This window comes from Astatotilapia calliptera, chromosome 4 (assembly GCF_900246225.1).
Source record: "Astatotilapia calliptera chromosome 4, fAstCal1.2, whole genome shotgun sequence".
In the NCBI taxonomy this organism is placed as follows: Eukaryota; Metazoa; Chordata; class Actinopteri; order Cichliformes; family Cichlidae; genus Astatotilapia; species Astatotilapia calliptera.
The window spans coordinates 2,177,648-2,197,852 of record NC_039305.1 but is presented as its reverse complement, the minus strand read 5'-3'; the positions used below and the strand labels follow the sequence as shown (position 1 = coordinate 2,197,852).

Sequence of the window (20,205 nt, the reverse complement as noted above, 5' to 3'; positions counted from 1 at the left end):
GTGTCTTTCTCAGCCTGAAAATCAGCTGTAATTCATTGTGCTGACACCGTGTGTCTGATTTTTAGAGCCAAATGTTTTAAAGACGTCTTAATTTAAAAGTAGAAAATTACAGGTCGCCCAGGCCTTCATGTCTTTAAGACATACCTGTAGTTTCACCTGGCTTCATATATGACTGGTTCTACTGTATATAAAAATCGTGTTGAACACACACAGAGAGCAGCTCAGTTTAATGACACGTTTATTCTTCGGTTACAGTCACACGGTTACAGAAGAACACGTCATTTATTTTATCCAAATATATAAAAATACATTTGAACGTACAAAATAATCAGAACCTGCTCCTGAGTTTACCTATAGCCCCATGCGCTGCCTCCAGCGCCCTGGACAGGTTTTGGTTTGATGGTGCCGATGATCGAGATTCGATTCGGGTCCCAGACACAATTCTCCTCCAGGCCGCTCTTCACCATCCCACAGCCGGGCGGCACCCAGGCGGTGTCGTAGCCACTGTATTGCCAGGTCTTCTGAAGTGGGTGGTTCTGATAGTTGATGACGATCACCCGTCCCACGTTGACCTTAACTTTAATGACAACTCTGTCATACTCAGGGTGACCAATGGGATAGCGACTTGCTTTCTCCAGGTCTCTGCTGAGGTAGACCCCCGGACCGAGCATCCCATCATAAGACTGGCCAAAACCCGTCATCAGGATTCTTTTAGCATTCGCACTGGTGGTACCGTGGTACATGACGTAGGTTCTACCGTCTCTTGGCCCTTCACAATCCAGTCGGATTACCCCTGGAGGCAGGAAGTCATCTTCAGCCCACTGGAAGTACATTTTTCTGATTCGGATGTTAGTGTGATTGTCTCTGCAGGAAATCATGAGAACATCACAGCGTTAAGAACAAGAAGCCTGAACTTTAAAATAGAGAGTTAGTTATATTAAATGGGGAGTTATTATAAGAAATCAGGTGTTTTAAATGATTTTTACAGTATTTATAACTCATTATAAAATAACAGTGGTTAATCCTAAATACTTTCCAGTCCAGGCAGGTGTTGTGTTTCATTGTGTTGCGTCAGATCTGACGATATGAGATACATTTAATCTTTTTTTTTGTTATCTCTCAAATTGGGAATTATCACTTCATTATCAAAGTGGGCATGGACGCTCTGCTGGCTGCTGGGCTCCTGTTTCTGGCTCATGCCGCTCTCTCTCTCTCACACACTCACAAGAAGATTGTTGATTTATGTATCTGTGCATTTTCATGCTTTTGTGTTTCAGGTGCTGTATGTTTGTTTTTTCTCACAGGTGCAGCAGCTGGTGATACATCGTGCATTTCTATCTGTGCTCTGTCATGTTCTTATTTTCTCCCCTCTTCCCCCCTTTTTATTTCCTCAGATCTTTAAAAAGCAAACCGTATTTGGCACAACAGTGTGTTCAGATTATAGTTCTGACTGCAAAAGTAAAAACAAACAAAAGATAAACTTGCTGTGCCAAAGATGAGTGTCTGGCCTCAGAGGTCAGCGGCTCTTCCTGACTTAATTTGACTGTTATTAATGGAAAAATGAATATTTGTAGAAAAATAAACATGTAATAGAATAAGTTTGAATTGGCTCACTGTCCATGTAGCTGTGAAAGCCTGATGACGATGTTCTGTTTAATGTTCACGTTTATTTCACAAATCATCACCTCACTGAAAAGTTGTTTCACAATAAGTAGAATTTCAAACTCAGGTTTTCTGAATCACATTTCCGTGCACGGAAATGTGATTCAGAAAACCTCTCGCTGGACTTTCACACAGTTGAAAAGTTCATCATTAAGTCCTGATAAAACTGACATAAATCTGCTTTTATCAGTCGGAAAGTTCGCAGCTGAGTGTAAATATGTCCTCATTCACACAGTACTGACAATGTTTACTGCAAACATTCAGACTTTTTAAGGAAAAAAGAAGAAAAGTGTGTTTGCTGAGTCCACGTACCTCTCTGCAGGCTGGTCCAAAAATGGAGTCTGTGCCTCACTCTGCTTCTTTTTCAGGAGGAAATACCACAAACAGACCTCCTCCTTTCAGTTTCGTTTCACGTGCTGTTAAGTCCTTCACTTTAGGTTATAGGCAGTATGTGCTGGAGTACTTAGTGTGAGTTAGGTTTCACTCCTGCCATCCAGCAGCTCATAGATCAGGGACTTTTTGGCAGAACAGGAATTTTGGTTCTTTCCAGTTTTTCTCCATGATCGATTTAAGGTTTTAAAGGAAATTAGTCTCTTTGATATTTCTAAATATATGCTCTTGCTCAGATGCAGATGAGCTCTACAGCAGGTTATCAGAAAACTCAAAAGGAAACAGGAAATTCCAGTCCACTCATTTTCCTGCTGTATTTGCAAAAGTTTCCATTGTCCTGCTGCAGACTGACTTACGTTTGCACAACATAAACCAGCTTACAGGGATACAGCTGACATATTTCCCATTATCAGTGTGACTCTAAGGATCAACATCATCACATTGATGTCCTTCTGTAGTGATGAGGGCTTGTGTGCAGAGACATCGACGCTGATCTCTTTGTGTTGTTTCATACGTCTCTTTTATCTTCCTGCAGTTAATTTGTTCCTCGTTGTGTTGCTTTGTATCTTCTTGTGGTCACTGAGCATCTTTTTAAAACTATATTTTTTCATTGTTTTGTGTGCACAGACATGTAAAAGGTGACCCAACACAGACTATGAGCACAGTTTGTGTTTGTGTCATTCTGTTTGATACCATTGTGTATTTCCTGACAGTCATTTTTCCCTCTTTGCTTTTTTAGTGTCGATACTTTTACATCTTTGCGTGTTTTTAAAATTTTGTACCTTTGCGGTTGTGATATTTTCTTTCTTTTTGTACATCTTTGGTCCTTTTGAATCTAACTGGTGTCACTTTATTGCTTTATTGTAATAACTGGAAACCCTGGTCAGTGGTCATTTTATTGTCCCCAATGGGAAATTGATTTGCAGCATGTCTACTCATCAAACAACTCAGACATTTAAGAAAAACAAACAGAACAGCCCAAGTTTTATCAAGAGCTGCAAGAAAGTGCCGTGTGTGACAGTGTTGGCAACAACAGTTATGGTTTAGTGTTGTTAAGCACGATAATAGCAGCAGGTATAAAGACACTATGTCTCGTGGTTTTCTCTGCAGGCACTTCACACCGATGACCTGAAGGAAGCAGCTGAAAATCTCTAAAGAGACGGTTTGTTTGAAACTTAACATGACAGAGGTCGCCTTCCTCAGCACCTGCCTGTTATAAAAGTCCAAAAGCTGGACCTGAGACCTCCCTGAAGTCTGACCAGGCACTTTAACCAGGTTACCCAGTCCGGTCTTATTGGTCAGTGTCATGGTCCCTGTGTCTCTCCAGCTCGCTCACTCTTGGCCACATGTTTTGATATTGCTTTTCTCTCTCTGGCTGTGTCCCAATTAAGAGACTGCACGCTTGAAGTACGCATTTTAAATGCGATTACGTCACCGCCACGCGACGACGGCTGTCCCAATTCGAAGTGTACTTCAAATGCATACTCCAAATGCGCCGTCGATTTCCCCAAATATCAAGCGTGGTCCGGTGCACGCTTCGTGGTACCATATATCCCACAATTCATAGCGCGGCGGTGGGTGTGGATAATTTTGCCGCAAAATACGGCAGAAGGGAGCGGCTGAAGAGGGGGTTTTTTTTCCTCCAAACTTTATTGAACTTATAAAGCGAACAGTCAGTCATTCCAGTTCAGTTTGTACAGTAGACATACAAGGCAAATAAGAGTAACAATATACAGTACAATGAAAAAAGAAGGAGAAATAAATAAAGGAGAAAAAAGGAAAAAAGGGGGGAATGTGACAGACTTCATAACAACTTTGTACTTGAAAGTTGTGACAGCTCATTCGTTAAACATTTCTGAATGAATTTCAATCAATGATAAACCTTTTTTATTGGAAGTTAATTTAAGAGAGTTTAAGTAATATTCAATTTCAATCAAAAACAAATTAAATGATGGGGTTGAGTTTTGAAATTTACATTTATGTATGTGGAATTTCCCTAATAAGATGGAGCGGCCGAAGAGTGAACTGTCAAAAGTACTGAATATGACGTCACTTATTTATGTGCGAATGTTTAATAATTAAAGTCAGTCATATATCCACAAACACAACAAGCTGAAAGTCAGTGATTTATGTATATGTGTGTGCGTAGATATATATACACTCAACAAAAATATAAATGCAACACCTTTGTTACTGCTCTCATTCCCCATGGGATGGACGTAGAGACCTAAAATTCATTCCAGATACACAATATAACCATCCCTCCCAAACAGTGGTCACAAATCAGTCCAAATGTGTGGTAGTGGGCACATCTGCTATATTGAGATAATCCATCCCACCTCACAGGTGTGCCACATCAGGATGCTGATCTGACATCATGAGTAGTGCACAGGTGTACCTCAGACTGCCCACAACAAAAGGCCACCCTGGAATGTGCAGTTTTTGCGCTATTGGGGGTCTGGGGACCCAGAACCGATCAGTATCTGGTGTGACCACCATTTGCCTCATGCAGTGCAACACATCGTCGCATGGAGTGTATCAGATTGTCAATTGTGGCCTGTGGAATGTTGGTCCACTCCACTTCAATGGCTGTGCGAGGTTGTTGGATATTCGTGGGAACTGGTACACGCTGTCGTATACGCCGGTCAAGCACATCCCGAACATGCTCAATGGGTGACATGTCCGGTGAGTATGCTGGCCATGCAAGAACTGGGACATTCGCAGCTGCCATCTGCCCTGAACAATGTGAACCATGATTCATCCGTGAAGCGCACACCTCTCCAACGTGCCAGACGCCATCGAATGTGAGCATTTGCCCACACAAGTCTGTTACGGCGACGAGCTGGAGTCAGGTCAAGACCCCGATGAGGACGACGGGCATGCAGTTGAGCGTCCCTGAGACGGTTTCTGACAGTTTGTGCAGAAATTGTTTGGTTGTGCAAACCAGTTGTTCCAGCAGCTGTCTGGGTGGCTGGTCTCAGACGATCTTGGAGGTGAACCTGCTGGATGTGGAGGTCCTGGGCTGGTGTGGTTACACGAGGTCTGCGGTTGTGAGGCCGGTTGGATGTGCTGCCATATTCTCTGAAACGCCTGTGGAGACGGCTTATGGTTGAGAAATGAACATTCAATGCACGGGCGACAGATCTGGTTGACATTCCTGCTGTCAGCATGCCAATTGCACGCTCCCTCATTGCTTGTGGCATCTGTGGCATTTTGCTGTGAGACAAAACTGCACATTCCAGGGTGGCCTTTTGTTGTGGGCAGTCTGAGGTACACCTGTGCACTACTCATGATGTCAGATCAGCATCCTGATGTGGCACACCTGTGAGGTGGGATGGATTATCTCAATATGGCAGATGTGCCCACTACCACACATTTGGACTGATTTGTGACCACTGTTTGGGAGGGATGGTTATATTGTGTATCTGGAATGAATTTTAGGTCTCTACGTCCATCCCATGGGGAATGGGAGCAGTAACAAAGGTGTTGCGTTTATATTTTTGTTGAGTGTATATATATATATATATATATTAGGGGTGCAACGATATTCGTATCGATATTGAACCGTTCGATACAGTGCTTTCGGTTCGGTACGCATATGTATCGAACAATACAACATTTGTAATTTATTTTATCAACTTTCCTTCTGACGATGCTGTCTGTGTGGAGCGCTCAGTGAATCTGCGTTCGACTACTCCGCCTAGGCTGCACTGTCGAGCGCAGATCCACTGAGCGCTCCACACAGACAGCATAGTCAGAAGGAAGAGCGCAGGGCACCTCCCCCACCCTCATTCAGATCTGGCGTTTGGAATTATTTTGGTTTTCATGTGACGTATGACCCTGAAGGTAAGCGAGTCATGGACTAAAGTAAAACAGTATGTTGGATGTGCCATGCAATGCTCAATTACATGGGTGGGAACTAGTATGTTAGCGCAGTTAGCTCGTTAACGTGTTAGCCGTCTAGCCCCATGCACGGGGCGATCGGCGGTAGCTCGTTAACGGAGATTTGCCGTGTTGTGGTGTTAAGGTCATTTCAACGAGATTAACCTGAAAGCACTAGTGGGAACACAACGAATATGACTGCACATTTACGCCGACATCATCCTAGTGCAAAGACAAAAACAACAAGCATGCTACTAACTTTAGCCGAGTCATTTAGACAGCTGTTAGCACATGATTCTCCTTATGCTGCTGAGAATATAGCCCAGAAGAAGCGGATAGTATAGCTTTTATTTTGGAAAGAGACATTTCTCTGTAATAAACTCTCTTTTCCAAAGATGAGTGATTCCTCAATCAGATACAGGGCTTGCAATATCGCTAGCCTGACATCCCGGGGCTAGCGATTTTTTCAGTCGGGCTACCAAAATCTATCTCTTCCCTGCCCGTCGGGCTATTGTAGGAAGAAAAATATATGTCAATGCTTTTGCATTCTTTCAGAAATGTAGCTGGGTAATTATGTCATTGGCATCGGTGAGCCACTGTCAATATGTGACATATTGAAATCGCGTTTGAATTTGCGCTTGTTTTTTTGCTTTCACTTTGCAATCGCGCGAACTGTGTATAGAGAGCGACAGCACTGATCTGTGAGTGATGATAATTTGCGCACCAATTCCTCTGACATCGTCTTATTAATCGTTAGCTTACTATGCAAACATGACAAGTGAAATCTCCCGCAGCTTAAACATGTGAGAGGTTGATCGCGCAGAGAATCGCTGAGCTTATGTGAGTGCGTGTGTAAAAGCATTTCAGTTCTGCTGAGCCAAATAAGACAGGTCAGGGTGAAGAAGTGACAGCCAAAGAAAAGCTTACCACAAAACGGAGAAGTTATGACAAATCAGACTATAAGGCAAAAAGAAAGTGCAGCTTTATGGTTTCATGGACAAAAGAATTTCTGTGGCTGCAATATGACGAGCTAAATAACCAGGGCTGCACATAAGTGGTCCGCAGGTGCGCATTCGCTGTCAAAATAAAAAACACGCACAAGGGTTAGGGTTAAATTTAAAAACTGTACTTTTGAGTTAAAATATATATTTATAATTTTAATAAATGACAAATTAAAAAGGCATGAACATTTTTTTTGTATCGAAAAAATATCGAACCGTGACACCAAAGTATCGAACCGAACCGTGAATTTTGTGTATCGTTGCACCCCTAATATATATATATATATATATATATATATATATATATATATATATATATATATATATATATATACATACATACATACACACATATACACATATACACATATATATATATATATATATACATACATACATACAGTGGGGCAAAAAAGTATTTAGTCAGCCACCGATTGTGCAAGTTCCCCCACCTAAAATGATGACAGAGGTCAGTAATCATTTCTATGGCACGTTTATTTTTCAGGTTACACTGACATGGTTACAAAATATGTCATTTTATGATTTCTTATCCAAATATATAAAAATACATTTGAAAGTACAAAATAATCAGAACCTGCTCCTGAGTTTACCTATAGCCCCATGCGCTGCCTCCAGCGCCATGGACAGGTTTTGGTTCAATGGTGCCAATGATTGAGATTCGATTCGGGTCCCAGACACAATTCTCCTCCAGGCCGCTCTTCACCATCCCACAGTTGGGCGGCACCCAGGCGGTGTCGTATCCGTGGTCATGCCAGGTCTTCTGAAGTGGGTGGTTCTGACAGTTGATGGCTTTAACCCTTCCCACGTTGACCCTAACCTTAATGACAACCTTGTCATCCTCAGGATGATCGATGGGATAGCGACTCGCTTTCTCCAGGTCTCTGCTGAGGTAGACCCCTGGACCGAGCATCCCATCTTTAGACCGCTGAAAACCTGACTTCAGGATCAATCGAGCACTCTTACTGGTGGTGCCGTGGTACATGACGTAGGTTCTACCATCTCTTGGTCCTTCACGGTCCATTCGAACCACACCTGGAGGCAAAAAGTCATCTTCAGCCCACTGGAAGCTCATTTTTCAGATCCAGATGTTGGTGTCAGTGTCCCTGTAGAAAAAAATATGTTACTGACATCAGTGCCAATAAGACAAAACAGATAAGATTAGCTATAAAATTAAGAATTTATTAGTCAGGAAGTTCACAGCGGAGTCCAAATATGTCCTCATACACACAGAACTGACAAGATTCACTGTAAACATTCAGACTTTGTTTGAGTCCACGTACCTCTCTGCAGGTTGATCCAAGAATGGAGTCCGTGCCTCACTCTGCTTCTTTTAACAGTAGACGTCCTTCTTTCAGTTTTGTTTCATGTGCTGTTGCTCGTCCTTGTCTTTAGGTTACAGACAATATGTACTAGGTGTGGTCAGTGTGTGAGTTCGGTTTCACTCCTGCCACCCAGCAACACACAGATCAGGTGTTTTCAGCCAGAATGAAACGTTTGGCACTTTCCAATTTTCCTCCATAAAAGTTTTGTGATATTAAAGGAAATTTGTCTCCTTAATATTTATAATTTTATGCTCTTGTTCAGATGCAGATGAGTTATATAACAGAAACACGTAACAGGAAATTCCCGTCCAGTCAGATTCCTGCTGTATTTGCAAATGTTTCCATTCTGCTGCAGACTGACTTTCGTTTTGGACCAGTGAAAGTTTACGGGAATTTGGCTGATATATTTCCCATATAGCGAGCTCCTGCTGTGGCTCTAAGGCTTCTGCTAACTTTGCATTTATGTAAAGCTGCAGATGCTGAAAATGACGGCCTGAATCTATTATTACACTAAATTGGCTTCTCTCAAAATATAAAAGAGCCCATCAGTGTCTTTAGTCACACATTTGCTAGCATAGATAGCATAGAAACTGAACATTAAACAGTCTTCTTTTGTCTTTTCATTACTTAAATTTATGATAATGGGTTATACAGCTGTGGGGTATACAGTTCATTACAGCAGACGTCTTTCTGAAAGTGCTGTAACTAATAACCCTTTCCCACTACCACCTACTCGAGTCGGCTCTGCACACCTCGACTCCTTTTTGGGGTTTTCTATTAGGTGGTGGTGCCTGGTACCTACTGTTAGTACCTACTCGGCTGGGGATCCAGGTGATACGAAAATGTGACGTCACCAGACGGCATGTCACCGATTGGCTAGTCAGTGGCGTCACTCGATGAGTCTTGAGAGCTTCTCCTTTACAAAAATCTAAACCGCCATTTTGAACCTGGCAACGAGGGAAATGTGTACAGAAAAAACAACACTGTGGCCCCCGAGTCTGACACAAAGGCCCAGACTGAGCAGCAGGTTTACCATCACCTCAACGTGCTGTTGTGGCGTTCATGTCGCACAGAAATTACATCAACATGACCGGAACCGAGTTAAGTCAAGTTGAGCCAAGTAGGTACTAGTGAAAAAGATCTATAAGTTTAATTCAGATCAAACTGAGGTTATTGTACTCGGCCCTGAAAAGCTTAGAAATATGGTCTCTAAGCAGATTCTTACTCTGGATGGCATTACCTTGGCCTCCAGTAACACTGTGAGGAACCTTGGAGTCATGTTTGACCAGGACATGTCCTTCAACGCTCATATTAAACAAATATGTAAGACTGCTTTCTTCCATTTGTGCAACATCTCTAAAATTAGAAATATCCTGTCTCAGAGTGACGCTGAAAAACTAGTTCATGCATTTATTACTTCCAGGCTGGACGACTGTAATTCATTATTATCAGGATGTCCAAAAAACTCACTGAAAAGCCTTCAGCTGATCCAAAATGCTGCAGCAAGAGTCCTGACAGGGACTAGAAAGAGAGCATATTTCTCCTGTTTTGGCTTCCCTTCATTGGCTGCTCCTCACATACAACCTGATGAATCAATCTCACCTGATGAATTACGTAATCAACTAAAAAATGCTCTAAGTTCCGTTCAAGGTGGTCTAGGTGAGGAAGACCAATGTAACCTGGAACAAAGAAGGGGTGGAAAGGGAATAAATAACTCACCTGTGTTTCACTCTGCTCTGTTTAAAAAAAAATCCTTCTTTCAGTTTTGTTTCACGTGCTGTTGTTAAGTCACTTTAGGACCACACCCAGTAAATATTGACTTAACAACAGCACGTGAAACAAAACTGAAAGAAGGATGTCTCAGAGTGGTTTGAAATGAAGTTTATTAAAGTGGATTTACAAGTGCAGAATTTATTCTACAAATTATTATTTAAGCACAGAATTCTTTGTTTTGATGCGCGTGGCTCTTGTGGTCCTGCATAGTCAGTGTGTGAATTAGGCTTCACTCCTGCCACACAGCAACACACAGATCAGGTGTTTTCAGGCAGAATGAGACTTTTGGTATTTACCATTGTACCTCCATAAAATATTTAGAACAAAGAGAGGGTGGAAGGGTATAAATAACTCACCTGTGTGTTTGTTTTGTTGCTTAACAATAAGCTACCTGTCATGTCATTGAATCTGTTGTAAATCCATGTTTAACTTTTTCTGTTGCAGATTTCTTTGTCTTTCACTTTCAGGCAGACTGGATGTGTCGGTTAAGAGTGGCAGACTCATTGTTTTACTTTCCCCAAGAGGGCACACAGATTTACGTTTATAATGCCTTTGTTTTGTTGTTGTTTTTGTGATTGATACCTTTGTCCTGTTGTTGGCAGACCAGGCGTGTGATCGGTCATATGATGTGTACACTGCTTCTTTTTTTGATTGTGCTTTATAGGTGGACTGGGAAACCCTGGGTCAGTGTATAGAGCTGATAACAATGGTCAGTGATCATTTTATTGTCCCCAATGGGAAATAGATTTGCAGCATGTCCACTCATCAAACAACACAGACATTTGAAAAACAAACAAACAGAACAGCCCAAGTTTTATCAAGAGCTACAAGAAAGTCCCATCCTCTAGTTCGCAGTGATCGGTCGCATCACTGGAGGGGACGAAGCCGCTTATAGGAGAGAGGTGTGATGGTCTGATGTCATGGTGTGAGGACAACATCTTCACCCTCAACACTAACAAGACAAAGAAGATGATAGTGGACACGAGGAAGAAGAGGAGGCCTCACCAGCTGCTGTTTATCCGGGGCCTTGAAGTGCAGAGGATGAGCAGCTTTAGGTACCTGGGCGTCTACATCAGTGAGGACCTCACCTGGACACCGAACACCACACAGCTGGTCCAGAAGGCTCAGCAGCGGCTGTATTTCCTGAGGAAATTTGGTATGTCGGCCAAGATCCTAAGCAGCTTCTACAGCTGCACTGTGGAGAGCACACTGACCAGCTGCAGCGCTGCATGGTACGGCAGCACTGCTGCTATGGACCAAACGCCTGCAGAGAGTGATAACAACTGCGGAGAAGGTCATCAGGACCCCGCTGCCCTCTCTGCAGAGCATCAACCATCGCAGAGTCCAGAGGAGAGCTGCCTCCATCCTCAAATACCTCACACACCCCCAACATGGACTGTTCACACTTCTGCCCTCGAGACAAAGGTTTTGAAGCGTGAAATCTAGAACATCCAGACTCAACAACTCCTTCTTCCCCACGGCCATCAGACTCGTGAACAGCTGACCTATTTTCGAACAGTAATAATAACTTTTTGCACATCAGGCCATCCTGCATATTAAGCTACGGCTCTTTTGCACACATCTGTTTCAGAATTAAATATTTTTGTCTCCCTTTCTGTCTTCATTTATTTATTTGTACTATTTGTATTTTAGCTGTTCTATTTCTATTGCATATATTAATCGGCATCTGTGGGTGGACAGCAAAGAAAGAATTTCATTGCACAGAGAAATGTCTTTTTTATTCTTTGGACACATGACAATAAACACTTTGAATCTTTGAATCTTGAAGGAAATGCTGTGTGCGACAGTGTTGGCAACAACAGCAGGTCTTCACTGCAGGCACTTCACCAACGACCTGAGGGAAGCAGCTGAAAATGTGACTTTTCATTCTAAGAGCCTGAGTCCGTTCGGTCCCGTGGCGAAGAGACAGATTACCGTACCAAACAACGCTACAAAACATTAGAACAGATTAAAAATGTATCATAATTTCAGATGAAACATAAAAATACCAGTCTTGGTACGAGGTGGTTCGGGCATCTGACAAGGATGCCTCCTGGGCGCCTCCTGGGTGAGGTGTTCCAGGCATGTCCCACCGGGAGGAGGCCCCGGGGCAGACCCAGGACACGCTGGAGAGATTATATCTCTCGGCTGGCCTGGGAATGCCTTGGTATTCCCCCGGATAAGCTGGAGGAGGTGGCTGGGGAGAGGGAGGTCTGGACCTCTCTGCTTAGGCTGCTGCCCCCGCGACCCGGCCTCGGATAAAGCGGATAAAGATGGATGGATGGACATAAAAATACTCAATTTCCTTACAAACACAGCCGTTGTTGGACCTTTTTTTGTAGCAGCAAACTGTGACTCAAAGGGCAGAACATCAAAAACTACCCTCCAAATACTTGTAACTGTCCACCAGTTCAATGGCTGCTGGCACCGTTTACTATTGTTAGTGCAGGATGGGGCCTGACCCCCTGGAGTCAGTGGCCATGTCTTCAGTTTTCAGGGTGTTGATCTTTAAAAATGACGCCAAGAAGCAAACTCATCCACAGCCCCATGACTTACAATGACTGTTATCATGTGTACTTTGACAGTCATTCTATTACAGAATATAGAGCAGAGGAGAGAGACAACATCACTGTGATGAACCAGTAGAGTATATACAAGGCCTGTATGCAAATATCAGTGGAAGCTCTTCCACCTGCTGCAGAATCTCCTCCCTGATGTTCATCTCTAGAGACGTTAAAGCAGCAGGCCTGAAATCATTTAGTGATGTGGGGTTTGTAGTCTTTACAACTGGAGCATTTTCTAAAGCTCTGGAACCTTTTGCTTCTGGAGTGATAAGACAAAGATATAAGAAAAGGTAAAGTAAAAATCTGTCAGCTCATTGGCCAACTGAAAACCAGGAGACTTCTTTCTTAGTACTGCTGCACATACACGACCCATATGAAGTGGAGATGTGACTGAGCTGCAGCAGACAGACTCAACCTGAGTCCAAACCTTCGGTGAGTCTGGGTAAAACAAATAAAGTGAATATATCTTCTTATCTGCACGTCGCTTTGGCCCAGGCCACAGTTTCCTGCTCAGCTAGCTCAATCTGACTATTCTGGACTTTTCAGACTCTGCTCGTATCTTTATTAAATTCACAGTAATCTTCCATCTGCTTCTCAATTTCTGTGCTTGACTTTTCCACTTTGGTGCTATTTCACATCCCTGCTCTCCTGTATATGAAGAAACCTCCAAACTAACTCTTAGGGTCCAGTCGTCAGTTTGTCAGTTTTTATGAACTTTAGTGTAAATTCTTTATATTTTCCTTCATTTAAAAATTCTTTTTTTTTTTGGATTAATTTAAAGTAATGCCTGCTGTCATGTCCAGGGGGCGCTGTGGCTCTACAGTAATCACTGCCACATGGATGAACTTGTTAGTCACTCACATGAATTTTTTTCATGTTCACACGTTTTCAGATCTTCACTATGACTCCAGGTTTTATGTGCTGTAGATGACGATTTCATGCTGTCATTCAGAATCAAAAGACTCAAAAAGGACACTTGTAGCAGGCACCGCCCATCCAGCCAGATTCCTGCTGTATTTTCTGCTGCAGGCTGTCTTACATCTACACAACATAAACCAGTTTACCGGAATAACATATTTCCCATAAATGTGATCACTGTAACTTTAAGGTTACTGCTAACTTTGTATTTACACTTTCAAATGTCTCGGAGTATTTTTTAAGCTAAAAAAGCAAACCCATGCCTCCTAAAAAGAGCAAGATCCCCAACAAATCCCCTTTTGTTTTTTGGGGGCTATTTTATGTCCTCTTTGCTATTAAAAAAAATCTTTATAGGCAATTTTTCCCGTTTTGTGTTGTTTTGCTTGGATTTTTGAACATCTTTGTTTCTTTTTTATACTGGTGGTGGTCAGAGGGCCCGGTGGCGCCTGTGTCCGGCAGCCTCGCCTCTGTCAGTGCGCCCCAAGGCAGCTGTGGCTACAACGTAGCTGCCATCGCCAGTGTGTGAATGTGTGTGTGAATGGGTGAATGACTAAATGTAGTGTAAAGTGCTTTGGGGTCCTTAAGGACTAGAAAAGCGCTATACAAATGCAGACCATTTACCATTTTTTTGATTTTACATTTTTTAAGATCATTATATTTTTTAGTTTTGTCATCTCTGTGGTCAATCACTTGGGAGGATTCAGTGCATTTAGGCACTTTGCTGTTAATGAATATATGAACGTTTACCTTTTTGAATAAAGTATGAAAAGTCTCTTCCAGTTAGAACTTTTTCCTTCCCACTGTCACCAAGTCCTTCTTCACTGATGGGGTCTTCTCACTAAGATAGTAGGCTCTACCTTACACTAAAAATGTTTTAATATGAATAAATATTGAACGGATGTTACCGAGATAACAATATCCAGTTTGAAAAAGGAGACAGGGAGGCAAAGTTGACAATAGAATAAAGGTTTTATTAATAAATAAACAAAAAAGACACATAAGCCTGTATTTTACCCCAAAAGAAAGAAACACACAAAAAAATAAGTGTCGTTCAAAGGCTACATGAACCAAGCTCAGTCTTTATGACCAGCACGACCACGGCCAGCACGACCAGCACCACCACGACCAGAACCAGCACGGCCAGAACCAGCATGGCCAGCACCACCACGACCAGCACCACCACGACCAGAACCAGCACGGCCAGAACCAGCATGGCCAGCACCACCACGACCAGCACCACCACGACCAGCACCAGCACGGCCAGAACCACCACGACCAGCACCACCACGGCCAGAACCACCACGGCCAGCACCACCACGACCAGCACCACCACGGCCAGCACCACCACGACCGCCTTCACTATCAGAATTGCTGTCTGGCATTGGTGCGCTCCACCCCATGGCCTGAAATCCTGCTGGACTACAATGACACATACAAAACTCAATGTCTTTTTTTTTACATTAAAATATATAAAACGCTTCCAAATATGCAAAATACAACAATAACTGCTTGTGGAATTTACCTGTAGTGCATCCATGCACACCATGCATCATAATCATCATCATAATCATATGAGTAGGGATCTGGGAGGTCTGGGAGTGAGTAAGTTAATTCTCTCATCGAGATCGGTCTTGAACCAGCTCGAGTATCCCTGACAGGTTTTGGTTTGATGGTCTCAAGGATTGTGATTCGCTTGGGATCCCAGACACAATTCTCCTCCAGGCCGCTCGACACCATCCCACACTTGGGCGGCACCCAGGCGGTGTCGTATCCGTGGTCATGCCAGGTCTTCTGAAGTGGGTGGTCCTGACGATCTATGCGTTTAACCTTTCCCACGTTGACCCTAACCTTAATGACAACCCTGTCATGCTCAGGGTGACCGATGGGATAGCGACTCGCTTTATCCAGGTCTCTGCTGAGGTAAACGCCCTGACCGAGCATCCCGCCTGAAGACTGGCGAAAACCTGACTTCTGGATCGATGAAACATTTGCCCTTTTTGTGCCATGGTACATGACATAGGTTTTACCATCTTCTGGTCCTTCACAGTCCACTCGAACTACCCCAGAAGGAAGACCGTCATCTTCAGCCCACTCAATGCTCATTTTTTATTTCAGTCAGTGTCCCTGCAGGAAGAAGAATCATTATGATGAGGATATCATCAAATTAAGACAAAAACAGGGTAAGAGTTACCGTTCAAAAAGGCTTATTATTATTATTATTATTATTATTATTATTATTATTATTATTATTATTATTATTATTATTATTATTATCATTATTATATGTCAAGTAATTTAAAGGTGTGTCCAGAAAAGCAATTTGAATTTACTTTAAATTAATTTTTAAGTAAAGTTAATCTTAAATAATTTCCAGTCCAAACATATGGAATAAAAATCCACATATACAATAATATACTAAGAAAAAAAATGGAAAACATGAATCTTAAAAAGACAGAAACAAAAACACTTGATTCATTTCAGTTGGAGTTTGGCTTTATGATGTCAACATAAAGCCAACAGAAAATAATGATAAAAAATATATATATATAATAATAATAATAATAAAATGCAAATCTCAATAAATCCAACAACTGTCCCCCCAATTTTAAAATATCATAAGATGAATATATTCTATATATTATTTAACACAGTTGGGTAGATACCAAGTATACCAGTGTTGGTATCTTAGTGCAGATAAAAATGAGACCTCTAAGTGGAGCCTCACTGGAGGCCAAGGTAATACCATCCAGTCAGTATCTGCTTAGACACCAGGTTTCTGAGGGTTATTCGCAGGAAGTACAATAACAGTTAAATCAGAATTTAGAAGCAGAAAAAATAGTGGTCATCTAGACCTTTATGTCTTTAAGACAGGCCTGGGTATGTCGTATGTATTATTGTAATAAGCAGCACCTAAAATAAAAAGCACTGGTCCCAACCCAAGAACCATGTGCAACTCTGTGACTACGTTTTGTGGGTGAAGAAGACAGACGAGAATATTTACATGAAAAATTACTAGAATCTACTAGAACCTATTAGAAATTATCCAAACAGGTGCATTGCATTTTCTTCAGCACCAACACCCACAGTACAAAGTACTCGACTGTCTGCAGAGGAATATTATGGTCACTGGTACTGAACGCTGCCTAGCAGGACAGGTCCAGAGAGTGCACTGTCAGAGGCTTTCAGAGGGTCATTGGTACCCTTCACTAATGTTGTTTGTGTTCTCTGATAATCTCTAAATAATGACTGAAACTCTAGAAATAAACAATTCATCTGAAAGAGTCACAAAGCTGATTAGTCAATAAGCAGCTAACTGGACTTTAATTGGCACTTTATGTACACAGAACTATCTGTGAAAATCTAGACTTTGAGGAAAAACGTACCTCTCTCTCCAGGTTCATCCAAAAGTGCAGCCTGTGTCTCAGTCTGCTTCGTTTAAATAACAATGTTCAGCCTTCAGGAGGAAGTACCATGAATAGAAATCCTTCTATCAGCTGTTTCACATTCTGCACATTGTTATGTCCTTCACTTTAGATTGTAGATGATGTTATTTATTGGGAGTGGTCTGTACAGGAGTTATCATAGGTTTCAGTCCTGAGAACCAACTGCACACCACCCAGGGCCTATCAGACAAAACGGGGCTTACGAGAACTTTCTTTTCCTCCACGAAAGATTTATGATCAGCACAAATTTGCATTTTCAAAATGTACATTTTCCTATAGGTCTGTAAGACGAATTACAGGCAGTCAGAAATATCAGAAGGACATGTGCAAACGGGAATCACCTGTCCAACTACATTCCTACCAGTATTAAAGTTTCCATTGCTCTGCTGTGTCCTCTCTTACATTTCTCATCACATAAAACATCTTATGGGAATATGGCTGACATGCTGTTAGGCCTGGACTTTTGGAAAATGGCACACGTTTGTAATTTTGCCTCTGTACACAACCACAGTGGATTTTAAATCCAGTCAAGATTTTTAAAAATCAAGATCTGAGTCAAATTAAAGTGCACGCCCACAGCAAACTGCAAAAGTAACCTCGAGGCAAAGACATGGAATATTCTTCAATCGCCAAATACACCCAATAAATGCACTTTGAATGAAGCAGGAGTTGAAAATGCTGTTTCTTCTTTAAGGTGACGAACAGGGAGCAGGAGAAGCAGATCTAAAGGGAGGACGGGGAATAAAAATCACTGGCCCGTTGTTTTGTTTCTCAGTAACACAGCCACCTGTTAGCTTGTTCAACCGGTTTTAAATCCAAGTTTCACTTTTGTTTCAGGTCTTGTACATTTTCTTGTAAGTCACACGTCATGGTATTCATGAGGTGTGGTTAGCAGAACAGCAGGTCCCACATCCATGTTTTTGACAGGAGACCACAAAGATATATAGTTATACGGCCTTTCCCTAGAAAGAAAAGGTGTTGTTTAATTATGATTTTTACCCTGCTGCTAGAGGAGAAGTCAACATATTCTCTTTTACAAAGTTGATAACGACCTTCATGTGCCTGTCAGGGTTACTGTGAGAAGGAAAGGATGTCCTGATAATAATCCATTTGTTTCTTAGTGCTGAATCCAGATGTTGTCCAGATGTCACCACACAATTGATCCATAAATGATTCACGTGTGCCTAAATCCTCAGTCAAGGCCAAATGTGAACCAGAGGAAACTGCAGGTGGGGCTATGTTTAGGTTGAACATGCTGGCACTCAGATAATGAAAGCAGTAACAAATATTACTTAAATATCATGTCGAAAATCAGGTTTGACTCCTACTATATGCTCATTCAAAAACCAAAATTTGACCAGCTGTACTGGGGCTGCCTTATAAAAGAAAACTGGAACAGCAGTGAAAAAACTCCAGTGTGATCACGGTGACAGAAACAGAGACAAAGTAGCAAAATGTTCATATCGATGCTATCAACAGGGTTTCAGTGCTGGGTCGATACTTTGTTTCTATCGTCTAAGATCAGCACTGAAAATGATCCATTATTTTTTAAGTGAAAAAAATATACGTCAAACAGGAACTGTGAAAAATGTCCCAACTTTTCAGCGTTCCCCGTCACGTCTATTTTATTTAACGTCTATAGCACATTTAAACAACAGAAGCTGGCCTAAAGTGTTTTAGACACAGACACATTTCTGTTCCAGGTCTCAAACAATCTGTTTAATTATGTACATGAAAGCTGAAAGATGTGTTCACTGTGTTATTTATGGCAGAAAGTGAAAATCACAGTGATTTAGTGATCATTCAAATGTGTTGATGATGATTCACCTCATAAATCATGAAACACTGCTCTCCTCTATAAAGCTCCCTTTATTTATTTGGTATCACACAGCATTACAATTCAGGCAAAGTTGTTGGTATTTTTCCTCGAAAAGTAAATAAAAATATCAGTTTATAATTTTTCAGTGTGTGGTTTCATGGGGGGGGGGGCAACAACGGCTTTCTGCTCCTGTCTACAGAAATGCAGCTCCGGCCCTGCAGAGGTGTCGCTTCACAATCAGATTCAGAACATTTTATTAATCCCAGAGGAAATTATGTGGTTACAGTCGGTCCAAGACAATAAGAACAGCAACAGGCTGTATATACGATATATTACAACGTTACAAAATATAAGAAACAGCTCCAATGTATATTTATAATTAAGATATTTGCGTATCCAGAAAATTACAGACATTTTACTGTAAAACTTCACTGCAGCATGTGATGAAGGGTGCAGCTACTGGATGGGGGAGTCGTACAGATATGTATCCACAGGCAGGAAGGATTTCCTGAGTCGTTCACTGGTGCATTCGGGGAATCTCAGACTTTCTCTGAACTACTGACGTTAAATGGCCGCATGAGGGCCTCTGCGTCCTCTTCACCGCCTCCAAAACTCTCTCCTCATTTCGAGTCTGTGCCAAATTCCCTCCTCCTCCTGCTGCTCTCTGCCAGCCAGTAGCAGCTCTCTGGCCGCGGAGGGGAGCATTCACACCCCGCTGTCGGCGTTTAGCGGATGGAGCTCTCAGTCTGAGTCTGACCCGGAGGGAGGGAGGAGGAGAAGATGAACGGTAACCCGTGCGCCCGCAGGCTGGCCCGGCGCTCCAGGTCCGCGCTGCTGCTGGTCGCTGCTCTGGCCGTCCTGCTGGTCCAGACTCTCATCGTGTGGAACTTCAGCAGCCTGGACTCCACCGGTGGGGACGGAGGCGCCAGGAGCCGGGAGAAGAGAGAGGACCGGACCGGGGGGTTCAACAAAGCCGACATGGAGCACCCGCGGAAGGGGCTGCAGAAGAGGGGCGACCCGCCGCCGCTGGTCGGGAAGGCGGCCGATCAGCAGCAGCTGCAGGCGGTGGGTTTGACTGATGTGCCCTTCACGAGGCGCTTTAATCAGATTTTTACACGCGTGTTTTCGGGGAATGAGCCGAAGGAAGCCGCATGGCAGCCACGGAGAAGATGCTGCAGCTGCTGCCTGTTGTTTTGGCTTTCCCGTCAATAGTTTGCCCGCTTTCGTCAGGGAGATGGGTCTGTAGGCCAAACTTAATTTAAAAAACAGCCAATTTAAGGTGTCGATTATTGGTGGCTGTGGCAGGTTAACTGCGCCACCTTCTCATTCGTAGCTACAGTTGAAAAACGTATCAGCACCAGGTAATCAATTCATCACTTTAAGCTGTGAGCCTCACACAGTTTCCATTAA

At 42.6% G+C, this 20,205-nt stretch overlaps 2 protein-coding genes across 2 annotated transcripts in view; one reads left to right on the top strand and one right to left on the bottom strand.

Annotated features, from left to right (window-relative positions):
- Window positions 1–221: 221 nt before the first annotated feature.
- LOC113021442 (uncharacterized) lies at window positions 222–16,960 on the bottom strand. The gene is made up of 7 exons (XM_026166129.1): window positions 16,917–16,960; window positions 15,190–15,657; window positions 14,251–14,254; window positions 7,547–7,988; window positions 2,434–2,443; window positions 1,975–2,057; window positions 222–864 (listed from the first exon to the last, which is right to left on the bottom strand). Exons 2-7 carry the CDS (start codon window positions 15,634–15,636, stop codon window positions 348–350), a joined length of 1,503 nt encoding a protein of 500 aa, XP_026021914.1. The 5' UTR covers window positions 15,637–15,657; window positions 16,917–16,960; the 3' UTR covers window positions 222–347.
- Window positions 16,961–18,832: 1,872 nt separating this feature from the next.
- Window positions 18,833–20,205, top strand: part of LOC113020195 (xylosyltransferase 1-like) — a 38,922-nt gene continuing 37,549 nt past the window's right edge. The window contains exon 1 of the mRNA XM_026163958.1: window positions 18,833–19,860. Coding sequence (XP_026019743.1) covers window positions 19,576–19,860 — 285 coding nt within the window. The 5' untranslated portion in view covers window positions 18,833–19,575. The remainder of the gene's footprint in view (window positions 19,861–20,205) is intronic.

Bases quoted from the DNA above. Each gene is read 5' to 3' on its own strand.
- LOC113021442 (XM_026166129.1), bottom strand. From the start codon at position 15,636: ATGAGCATTGAGTGGGCTGAAGATGACGGTCTTCCTTCTGGGGTAGTT. The intron at 865-1,974 runs GTACGTGGACTC...GATTTCCTGCAG, and splicing joins TTGGACCAGCCTGCAGAGAG to AGACAATCACACTAACATCC.